General features: G+C 25.4%; 1 protein-coding gene across 1 annotated transcript in view; it reads right to left on the bottom strand.

Annotated features, from left to right (window-relative positions):
- LOC100203362 (dynein axonemal heavy chain 3) overlaps positions 1–12782 on the bottom strand; it is a 135703-nt gene extending 122921 nt beyond the window's left edge. The window contains exons 1-3 of the mRNA XM_065803056.1: positions 12517–12782; positions 8474–8569; positions 3986–4233 (exon numbers count right to left, since the gene is read on the bottom strand). Coding sequence (XP_065659128.1) covers positions 3986–4233; positions 8474–8569; positions 12517–12534 — 362 coding nt within the window. The 5' untranslated portion in view covers positions 12535–12782. The remainder of the gene's footprint in view (positions 1–3985; positions 4234–8473; positions 8570–12516) is intronic.
- Between the last annotated feature and the right edge of the window lie 424 nt (positions 12783–13206).

The raw sequence follows: 13206 nt of genomic DNA, 5'->3' as shown, positions 1-13206 counted from the left end.
GTACCAAGTCTCAAGGACAAGTATTATATAAAATGTTTATTAGGCTTAGGGTTAAAACCTTACCCCTAAGCTTATAAAACAGGAAACCTTATCCAATATTTTAAAATAAAAACAAATTTAAACAAAGTAAAAAATGTCATTTAAACTCAAAAGCTTTTTCTTCAACTCTAAAAGGTCCATCTTCAATAATCAGAGAATAACCACACAAAGAGTACAGAGAGTTTATTAAACAGTTACTGCAAAAAACTTTTTAGCAACCAGATAGTACCATATTGGAACATTTTAATGAACAACTTAGCAGTATCAAATCAGATGTGACAAACCCAGAGTTTATTTTGAGATACAGCTTTTATTTTGGCAATGTTAGGGGGGGGGGGGGGTAGAGGTGAAGTAAAACCGATGCTGTGACTAAATTTGAATCTTCATTTTTTTAATCATTTGTGTTTATCTTGTTAATGTAATGTTATAAGGTAATGTTTCTTAACACAGCAAAATGCAGTTACTTATATTGGTCGAGGCACAAAGCCTGTCATAAAATTAAAGAAGAAAATTCTTGAAGTTGTAAACTCATACAAATACCTAAACTCAATTTTAAATTTTAAAAAACATTGGCCAAGTCTATATAATAAAATTTTCCCTTATGAACATCTTTTAAAGCAACATAATATTTGTAGCATAGTCTAAATCTATGCTTATATCTGTTTACTACGCCTATTGCCATAGTCATTTTACCTACAATGCAGCTGTCCTCACCTCCACAACCAATTAAACTAAATTCAAGATGCAAGTCTTTTTAAAACTGCCTTCCAATTAGGCTGGTTGAATAAAAAAAAGCAATTGCTTTCGCTCATCATTTTTGGAGTAATTGCTCAACTTTACGTGAATAAAAATTTGTCAATTTTGCTCCAATTTTTATTCAAGTATAGTTAAGTAATTATTCCAAAAACACTGATTAAAAGAAAGTGCTTTTTTTATTCACCCAGCCTATTGAAGTACATTGATGATGTATGCATTAGTACACTTAAATAAATACTGAGCATTCCAAACCATCCAATCACACTTAGTCTACACCAGAATATGCATATACCTCAATATGCATATACACATTTTTAATACTTGTATTATTATTTTTTGTAAACTCAAATCAATATTATTTAAAGAAAAAATTTAAAAGAAAAAAATTTATGCGTATAATATATATATATGTATAAATATATGAATATATATATATATATATATATATATATATATATATATATATATATTCTAGACCGTTTCCGATAGCGTCAACCGTAATTGGGTGCCAATTTAGGCGCTGCCTAAATTGGAATTTGAGGACTTCTTTTTTTTTTACGTTTTTTATGGCAAATATTGTTTTTCTTCACGAAAAAAATGCAGATTTCCTGCTAAAGTTTGCTGGAACACAGGGGTACCGCCATCCAAATTTTTTTCCTTGAATAGGCCCTATATATATATATATGTATATATATATACATATTTATATATATATATATACATATACATATATATATATATATATATATATATATATATATATATATATATATATATATATATATATATATATATATATATATATATATATATATATATATTCTCACATTAAACAATGACGAACACAAAACTTTGTTGAAAAATGGAAAATTAATAACAGCAATTTTGGAAGTTTTGTTAGAATTACAAATCAAAGTTGCAAATTTGAAAGAGATTGTAAAAATAAGCAAAATGTCTCATAATAAATCCTATTTCTGTTGAAGAAGAACTCAAGAAAAAAAAGTACAAGAATATTATTATTTCTGGTGTTTCTGAATCAACCGGAACTGAAAAAGAAAAAGAAGGAGGTGATTTAGCAAAAGTTCACTGCATTCAAATCAAAAAACTAAATTCTAAATTGGTATATGCATATATTAACAACAAAACTTCTACAAAGGAATCAATAAAAGCATTATATTGGATTGATGGCACTCAATTGAAGGAGCAATTAAACAAACCACTACAGACGGTGCTATAATAGCGAGTACATTGAACAAGAATTTTGTTTCAATTTTTACAAAGAAAAATTCAACAAACATTCCAAAACTTAGTGATAAACCTAATTTTAAATACCCGAACCCAAGCTTTACCAAAGCAATTGTTAAATTTCATATCAACAAACTTAATGTACAAAAAACTATAGGAGTAGACAACGTTCACCTGAAAGTTCTCAAAATGTGTTCTAAATAACTTTGCAAGTCTTTATCAATAATAGTCTTATGTACAGACTTATGAATCAAGGGTTGTTTCGGATCTTTGAAAAAAAGCACACACTAAACCCCTGATTAGAAAGGCAAGCAAACTTGAACCATCTAATTATCATCCAATTTCACTAACTTCGGTTGTTTGCAAATTAATGGAGCGCATTATAACGTGATGAGATAACGAAACCTTTAGTGGTGCACAATTTGATAATAAAACAACAACATGGCTTCGTTAATTAAAAAAATTGCACTAATAATTTGCTTAAATCAATTGATTTTAACATCAAAGCACTTGCAGATGGATACAATTTAGATGAGTTATTATTAGATTTTGCAAAAGCATTATGACTGTTTTCTTGTTAAGGTTATTAGTAAAGCTTGATTGGCTCGGGATTAAAAAACAAATTATTATTGTGGTGTAAAAGTTTTTTAAGTCAAAGATTGCAAAGAGTAATAATTAAAGAGTCTGTGTCAGAATGGGAGAAAATAGATAGTGGAACCCCTCAAGACTCTGTTTTAGGTCCACTATACTTTATCATATTTATAAACAATTTATTATTTAAAATTAAAAATGAGGGCAAACTGTTTGCAGTCATTAAATCAGAATCAGATAACATCAGTTTACAAATCAATCTTAATATTTTAAAAGAATAGACAGAGAACTGGCAAAATAAAACTTAACTTGCATTAATGTAAAATAATGCACCTCGGATATAACAGTTCTAAATATAAATACAAAATTGATTTATGTAATACTATAGGAAATAAAAGTTGAAAAAGATCTTAATGGTCAAATAAGAGGTGATAAATTAAAAATGGTCAAGCAAGAGGTGATAAATTAAAAATGCATAAAGAGTCAATAAAAACACAAAATAATTACAAGCTTAACACAATCAGACAAAATATTTTCACTAATAGAGTTGTAAATGACTGGAATGTACTAACACAAGAAATTATCGAGTCAACAACAGAAAATCAATTTAAGAACCACATTAATAAATACTTTAAATTTTACCCTCAAATCTCTGATCTTGAATACTGTTTTTAAATGTTAAATTTTTTGGCTGTTATAGACAGAAATTCTAGGTAGTTTCAGTTTCAACTCTTAAGAGTTAAAGAGTCATTTCTATAAATATTCATAAATATGTAAATACATTACATACTTCTAAATGTATCTATGTATGTATATATATACATAAACAGATATATATAAATATATATATATCTTATACTGCTGGTTTAGTTAAGCAGTCTGATGCCATACTAAAATAGCCTGCTGCCGGAGGCTTCAGTAAATACATCGACAGACAAATAGCCTGACTCACAGCGAAGTACTGCTACATCGACTGAGGGTTTGGTATGGGGCAACAATCTTGTCTTTCATTATTCTTTATTTCTTCTTTTTTTAAAATGCATGTTTGATTAAAGTAACAAAAATATGATATCAATTTGTTTCAAAATATGCTATAGTAGATATATAATATATAATGTAATGCATGGTAAAAACATCTTGCTTAAGCTTTTTTGATCGTTTTAATTTAAATTAGTAATTTAAATCTTATTATATGAACAGGAAATGGTAAAAAATAATTGATTAAATTTTACAATAACATTTTAGTTCATGAATTAAACAGATTTTAACAAATTATTTAATTGCCATTTTAGACATTTTAGAAAGCTAAAAAATAAGTAAAAAAGTTAATAACATTAAGAATAATTATTTTTACCTATCTAATGTTTCTTTTTCACCAATCAATTTTTGATTTTGTTTTTGATAAAACTTATCTGATATATGATTATTATTTGCATCAAGTTTATGCAATTCTTTGATTTTAAGATTCTGAACAGTTGGAGTATAATTATTTGCAATAGATTCACTTGGTGTCCGATAATACGACATTTCTTTATATGGGACTGCTCTGTTCCATGACTTTTTTTTTAATATAGGAGGATACATGCCATGTTTGTTAATAGTCTAATTAAAATGCATTTGAATAAATTTAATTTAATAAAATAATTTAAGCAATTTTAAAAGTTAATTTTTTCAACAAAAAAAAAATAACATAGATAACAAAAACAAAATAAAAATAAAAACCTACGCAAAAACTAAACTCTTATGCACAAAAAATTAGAAAAATATACAATATACAAGTCTTCTCAGGAGATGTGTGCAGTTGCACACCTTATATGACCACTCATAAAAAAATTTTTTACAACTTGGCCATGGTTTTCAGCATATATTGATAATTTGTGTGTTTTAAAAAACAATATAAAAAACCAAACTAATTTAAAAAGAAAATAAAAAATAAAAAAACCATACACTGAAAAAAGAAAGGAACTTAATGAATGAATAAATAAAGGATAAACCAGAGAAAATAAAAGCATAAAATTAATATATTTTTTAATTTTAAAGTGTCTCAATTAATAAATCAAACTTAATCAATCTAATTTAAAAGCTCTTCAATTAATATTTTAAAGCTAATAATTTTTCCTATAGCGCCATATTGATGTAGCTCTTAGTTTGACTAATTGAGTCATTTGTGAAGCATGGTATCGGCGTTGGATGAGGTTTTGAATCCTATTAACAGATACTTTTCATGTTTATTTACTTTGCAGACATTAGGAAACATCAAATTTTCAAATTTTTAAATAATTAAGTTTTGAAGTAAGCTTGGATTAGATAACATTGAAACTTTGGGGTTTTTTTTATTCATTGTCGCGAAACACTTTTAAATTAAAATAAAAATATATAATAATTTTATGCTTTTATTTTTCCTGGCTTATTTTTTATTCATTTTATCATTTGCAAAGAATTTTGTTTTTTTAGTTAACTTTGTATTTTTTTTAGTTTTTATTTCTCTTTCCAGTTAATGGCTAACATGCAAGGAGTCATTGCCAAGTTGTCAAAACAAAATATTATATGCGTGGTCATATAAGGAATGCAATTGCACGCATCTCCTGAGAAGGTTTGAATATACAACTTAAAATCAGGAACACTGTATGTGTGTGATCATATTTGTGAAAATTTTAACTTGAAAAAAAAACTTAAATTTTTCTCACTTTTTTAACGATGATAAAGGTAAAACTTAAAAACAGCAGGACAGAAGGACAGAGACTCAAGCTAGGCAGCTAGGCAGGTTCAACTACTTTTGAAATGCATTTTTGGACCTTGTCTAAAAGAGAAAAGGCGTCATTAGAAGAACCAGTCTTAGAAGTCTTAGAACCAACGTAAGAAGTCTGAATATGATAACAGTAATCCATACAAGGACAAATAAGAGATTAAAAATGACAGAAAATGAAAAAATAAGAAAATGGCATCATGAGTGGTTAGTAGTGAAAGATAATCCAAGTATAAATGTAAAGAACTCAGCAAATTTTTTGTCATTCATCAGGATAAGAATATCAACATTGTTACAACAATTATTAGCAGTGAACAAACTGAGTTTTGATTAGGTGAAATTTAACTTGCCACTGCAAACCACAAGCAAACAACCTTATAAATACAAGTAATCCAGACTTTATCAAATTCTTTTGATATTCCAAGAGCAATAACCATTGCTGCACCATTTCCATTAAATGTATAGTATAAACTATTTCCATCAAACGTATAGTATAATCTTTCAGTTAACAAGTCAGCAGTAGAACAAAAGGATGAAATCTGTATTGATTGTCAGAAAGTAACCACATATGCATTATCTAGCAGACAGAAAAGCAAGATTCAGTTAAGCATCTGTTAAATAATTAAAAGAGTATAAAAAAGAGTTCTGAAAAACCCTTTTGTAAAACAATGAAAGGAAAATCAGAATAATACAGAAGTTGGAGTAATCTGTCTAAAAATAGATTAACTGTTTCTCCGAATGACAGAAAGAATGTAGTTATTAAATTCTAGTGATAAATTAGAAAGTTTTTCGCAGAGTGTTTTGTCTTGTTTATGAGAAAGATATAAGTTCAGACCCATGTATGAAAGATAAAATGTTAGACTTATTTGATGACATTGTTAAAAATTTTCCAAATATCTCTAGAACCTAACTTTTGAGATTAAATTTGAGTTTTGGTAATCTGATAGTAATGGACCTTTTTAAGAATAAATTATCTTATCATTTAATGTTTTTTTGAAATGATATGATCCCATACTGTTTAAACTATAGTATATAAACTATTCAAAATATTATTAAACAATAATAGACTATGGTAAGTTTTATAAGTTTTGATAAAAGATTTAACAAGTAAGCAGGCTTAAAAATTTAATCGAACATTTTATAAACAAGTTTATTTAAATATTTTTATAATTCAAAAAATATTTCTTCAATTTAAGTTAAAACTAAGTTTAATTATTATAAATGATTATGGTTTAAGTTAAAACTAAGTTTAATTATTATAAATGATTATGGTTTAAGTTAAAACTAAGTTTAATTATCATAAATGATTATTGTTTAAGTTAAAACTAAGTGTAATTATTATAAATGATTATTGTTTAAGTTAAAACTAAGTTTAATTATTATAAATGATTATTGTTTAAGTTAAAACTAAGTTTAATTATTATAAATGATCATGGTTTAAGTTATAACTAAGTTTAATTATTATAAATGATTATGGTTTAAGTTATAACTAAGTTTAATTATTATAAATATTGTTTAAGTGGGTTGGTATTGCAAATTACAATCTACTATAATCTATATAAACAGTTATTACAATTATCTCCTATAACATTTTAATATCTTTACGTAACCGAGACGTAACATTTTACGTAACATTATGTAACGCTGTAACGTAATGTAACGTGCAAAATGTCCATTATTTTTATGTAACTGAGACGTAACATTGTAATGCTACGTGAAAAGTGTTACATAAAAACAGGTAACATTTTGACCTAATGATACGTAAAATTTTAATCTATAGTATCTATTTACATAACTTTTTTTTTCATATGTGCATGTATATAAATAGAGAGATAGCGCAACTATATATACAGAGATATTCATAGAGAGAGAAGAAAGTGAAGTCAAATCAGAAAGTGTAGACAGATATTGCTCAGAAAGAGCAAACTATACATATAATTGGCTTGAGCTAATTAATGTATATAATACTATAAATAACATCATAAGAAAGGTTGAAATTTAATACACATTTTTGCTTGAGGGTTTTTAAAAACTCGTGAAGTATTACGCTTGTATTATTGACCAAAAAAAAAATGTAACATAACATAACAAAATCTAGATATGAGACGTAGTTAAAATGCTTCTAAAATATAGATTTCTTTTAAAACGTGCACTTTTATAAGTTAAAATAAATTAATTGAAACTAAACTTTGCAAATTGAAACTTTTTCTTTTTTCGCAACAAATTAGTTACAAAAAAAAAATTAACTAATTAAGACAAATCTCTTTTACAATTTAAATTAACAATAATAATTAGCAGTTTTAAAAAAATATTTTTTAGTTACAAATGTCTCGACAAACGCATTGTTAAATACCGTAACTCATGATTATGAATTACGGTATTTAACAAAAAAATTTTATTTACAATATTATTTGTGTTATTTTTGATTATTTATGTATTTGATTTTTGAGAACGCAGTAACACGCTTGTCAAAACTATTGTAATTAAAAAAGTATTTTTAAAAATTAATCCATGCTTGTGGGTTAATTACGTTAACGCAATTAAAATACGTCACAAATAAAGAATTTTTTATGTATCTTTTTTAAAGTGTAACAAATTATAACGTAACATAACGTTGCAAAAAACGTTTGAGACATATTTTAGTTACGTTTCAAACCTAGATTTAGTTACGTTACGTTAAGTCTTAATTGATTACACTTTATATAGTTAAAAAAAAAACATTTGAGACGTAATGTTGAGTATTAAAACTTTTTTTTTTTTTCGTGACAAAGTAACCAATTGAGACAAAGCTATTTTACAAGAAAAATAAAATATAAGATATTATTTAGGAATACGGTAACGATAAACAAACATTTACTGCATTACCAAGTTTATTTATTTAATATTTAATCAAAAGTTAGAGAATGTAACCATGTTACCAATTGTAACCGATTAAGACGTAATCTAATTTTAAAATGTTATAGGGGTATACAGTAACATTAATACTGTGTTAAGATATTTACGTTAAGCACTAATTTAATGAAATTATATTAGTACTATACTTAATATATAATACTAAAATATATTTTAATTTTGTTCAAATGAAAAAATTCAAACCTTGTAAAGATCAGACTCGATTATATTTCTAGGCAGTAATGGAAGTTCAGGAAAAGCTCTGGGTTTGGAACATGCAAACTGGGATATGCTATCATCCTAAAAATAAGTTTACAAATTGTTATTGAAACATCAAAATCAATAAAGTAATTTTTTGATAAACCAAAATAATTTTAAAATAAACTATTGATATAAATAGATTTTCTATACTAACCAATTGTATTAACTTTTATGAATATTAATTGTGCACTAATTTAATATAGTTGTTTATAATATGCATATAACTTTAGCAAAATTCATTAGTTAGCTTCACAATTAAATATTAGAACTATTTTTAATTAAATGCAAATCTATTTACCCCCACAAAAACGTTAGGTATTGAGACCTAAATCTTTCCTAAAGCACAGAATGATATACAAATGTGCATGCATATTGCATTAATTTCACTAACACTGTTTGAACAAACACGTAAGATTACTAAGATCTAATTTAAAAATAATATTTTGTTATGACAATTTGAAAATGATTTTTAAAAATTCGCTGAAAAAATGATTTTTATTTATGTTGAAAATAATTAACTTTGACATGTTTAACTTTACAAATGTATTTATATTAGCAAAACCCTTTTAAATAAAGTAACTAATAATTTTAATTAAAGTATCATTGAAAGTTGTATAAATTTTTATTTACATTATTTAATTATATAAGATATTATTTATAATTAAAATAAAAGAAATAAAAACTTGAAAAAAAGTTAAATTTTATAAGCGAAGATTAAACAGCAATGGTCTCTTTATTAAACTTTGAACCATAATGAATAAGAATTATTAAAGTTAATTCAATCAAAATGAAGAAATATTTTGCAGAGAAGAACTAAAAAAAAACTTTTTTGAAAGCGGTTTGAATTGAATAACTTTATCTTTAATAGTTTTTTTGTGTTATTGAAATGCATTTATATAAAGTAACAAATCATTGCTAATAATTTTTTATAAAAATATTAATCATTATCATATATATTTTTTTATATTTATATAAATAAGTATTTTTTGTTATAAATGTCTTTAAAAAAAAAATTATATCAACTTTTTAAATAAATGATTTATTTATTTTTTCTTTTGTTTATATTATTGTCAAGAATTGCTATGAGTCTTTTTTTTACTTTTAAATGCGCGCATTTATTAATCAATTAAAAAACTAAAATCTTATTTAAAACCACAAAAAAATATTTTAGAGGGCCAGTATGAATTTTTCAGGAGTCAGTAAAGTGTGACAACTTGCTACTTAACAGAGGGGGTTCCAAAAAGGACAAAAATTGTGTGACATAATTTATGGAGGACCCCAAAAGTAAATACCACAAAATAATATTAATGATACAAAAAAATAATAGTATATGATAATGATATATAATAATGATGATAAAATAACAATTATAACAATAATAAAATCTAATAATCAATTTTGATCTCAATACAACAATTGAATATTGTGCATAGACAGGAAAGTTAGAAACAGTTATTTACTGACAAAACATAGCAACTTATCATAAAATATAAACAACTACTGAAAGTTATACTGAGATATCAGGCAGTTTTCATTAAACTCAATGGGCTAGTTTTATTTTTATTTAAGTTAAGGCTCTGTGAGGGAAAACTTTTGGTCTTTTTAGTTTTGTTTATTGTGAAAGTTGTGTTATAATTTATAGACAATACCCAATCAATCAATTATGTATTTCTGAGTAAAAATCTTACATTCAAGGACATTTACAAATAGTAAAATAACTAACATTAAGTATACACTTATACTGCTAATAATATATAATAAAGATAATAACAGTACAGATCTATACAAATGGAAAAGTTAACAATATATAAAAATGTCAATATAAATAATAATAACAATAACAATACTAACATTAGTAATAATAACATTGATAACAGTAATAATAACAATACTACATTAGTAACAATAACATTGATAGTAATAATAACAGTAGTATGATTATAACAATATTTAATATAATATTTAACAATAATAACAATGATACTAGTAATAATAAAATTTATAATAACAACGTCAATAAAAATAAATAAACAAATAAAATAAATTAAAAAACAAATACAAATAAATAAATAAATAAGTAAAAAAAAATTAAAAAAAGTAGTAATTTTTTTTTTTAATACTAATTTCTAAAAAAGAAAAAAGGTTGCAAGCGAACACAATTAAGTTGGGAGTTACAAAAAAAAAAAGAATAGAGTTAAAGAACAAGGAAACAGTTAACAGAAGACTTGAAAAGTTGCAGGCTGTAAAAAAACTAGATGAAAAAAACTTTTAAGAGCATGCAAGGATACAGGTACAGTAAAAGGATGTGACTTCGTTGAATGAGGAGCTTAACAAGTCAAACAAGAATGAGTTTTGGCTGATGGAACGAAAGATAATAGCTCCTTTAAGCAGAGACCATAATAGTATTAGTAGAAAAGAGAAAAAAAAAAGGAAATTTACAACAGTTGGAGAGAGACTCAAGCTCGGTAGATAAAACAGATTCCACTTAATTCTGTTCTTCATTCTTGATTCTGTAACAGATTTTTAAAATGTTACAGAAGTGAGATTAGTTCCAATACCCACTGTCTGTTCTAAGCAATCAAAAAGAGAAGACTTTTTGTCAAGACAGAAGTATAAAATTGAGCCACCAGCAAATAGAGCCACTTTAGATGTAATATTTCCAGGAAGATAATTAATGAAGATAGGAACAAACAGGACCAGTGTAGAACTCTAAAGCACTTCAGAAAACACTGAAAATGAAGAAGAGTGCTGGCCCGCGAGGTTGACTTTGATTAAGCAGATAAAAAGAAATGAATTGATAAGCTCAAAATTTTCCCCAGATATACTATATGTAGCACGCTTAAGGAGACATCCAGCATGCAAAACTCTATGTTTACATGCCAGATTTATATTTAATTCACAAGATCAAAACTATATTGACTTTCAGACATAGAGTTATTTGACTCAAGATGGGATCTTGAAAATTTTTAATCAAGGACTCAAAGACTATCTAATAATAGAGAGAAGACAGATTGGACAATGGTTAAAGGGGTAAGAATGTTCTTAAGAGTTTTTGAAAATTGGAACTAGAGATGCCATTTTTCCAGCAGGCAAGAAAACAAGATATAGTCAAACACTTATACATACACACACATGCCTACAAACATACATAAACAATGAAACATTTTTTGTTTTAAGAGTAGCTATGAAAATAGTTAGCCTTAAATGTACTAAAAAATAAGAATTAATTGTTGAAATTTTTTGTTAAAATCCAATGAGAGAGATACATATGTACTAATGCATGTTTCATTCATAAGTACATAAATTTTTAGGAGCCAAATTGTTCTCAAATATTCTACAAAGAGATTGTTACAAGAAGAAGATCTAAGGAAAAGAGAATGTTTGTTACTAGATTGAGTAAAAAGGTTTTACAAAGTCTATCATGTAAATAATCCTATCCCAAGACACAATTATAGAGTGATTTCATCACTTAGCTTTAAGTTCTATAGTTTGTGCAATAAATAATGCTATCAAATCAGATTTTTAGAGCTTTGCTCTTAGGAGAATTTAAATTGTTCAAGGTTTGATTTTTAGTTATTTAGTTTTTTACTATTTTGACTCAGACACACACAAACAAATAATTAGTCATAAAAGGTATATACTGTTCATTATATTATAATAACAGCAAATACATAATGTCCCATCAACACCCCTTTATCGTCTTGACAAATTTAGGTTGAAAAAATGGCAATATTTATTAATACCCAGCAAATAATATATTTGCTGGGTAGTAATTGATAATATTAATCATAATAACGATAAAATATATAGTATAAAATCGGCAAAAATCGGCAAATAAAATATACTATTATAATAACTAAATAAGCAAATGTTGCATTTTATGTCTGTAAGTAATTTGAAGTCAATATTATATTGAATATAACTTTATCGCTGTTGTGTTGTGCATGTTTGTCTGCATTTTTTTAATAAATACATTAAATCTCTACCTTTATTTCTTTATTCATTCTATATTACTGATTCAAGAACAGCAGCTTAGTGACTAAAACGTATTTATGCAAGTGGAAAAATTATTTTTTATATTCTTATTTTATTTTATTTATACTCTTAATTTAAAGTAATGTTACATTCATCAAATCTTTAGTGATTAGACATTACATATAAAAACTAATTAAAAATTATTTTTATATGAGCAATATCGCTTTCAATTCAGTTTGAATAAGTATTTTCTTAAATTTTTTTCAAAATATTCAATAACTAAAAAAGTGCGGGAATCCTTCCTTAATAAACAAACGTTTCCATGGCAAATTACTTTAAAATAATGTTTAAAATTTTTCATACCATAAACTTATATCAAATTTGTCTTAAATGTGTATCCCAAATGAGTGAATCAATTTTTTTTTTTAAATACTTTAAAAATAAGAAAGTAGGATAACTAATTTACTGGCTACTCCAAAATATATTTAAAAAAATATTTGTTGTGGGGCTACACGGTGTTTTAAACAGTAAACTGACTAAAACATGATTAGAGTATTAAAAGCACCTTAAGTGCTCATAACACCCTAATCCTATTTTTATTCATACAAAGATTAAAATATTCTAAAAATAATTATCCAGAATCCAAAACTTTTTTCGAAAAAATAATTTTTAGGGAAAACTTATTTAGCTAAATATATTAA

Source organism: Hydra vulgaris, chromosome 08, assembly GCF_038396675.1.
Source record: "Hydra vulgaris chromosome 08, alternate assembly HydraT2T_AEP".
Lineage (NCBI taxonomy): Eukaryota > Metazoa > Cnidaria > Hydrozoa > Anthoathecata > Hydridae > Hydra > Hydra vulgaris.
This window is presented reverse-complemented; position numbering and strand designations above follow the sequence as displayed.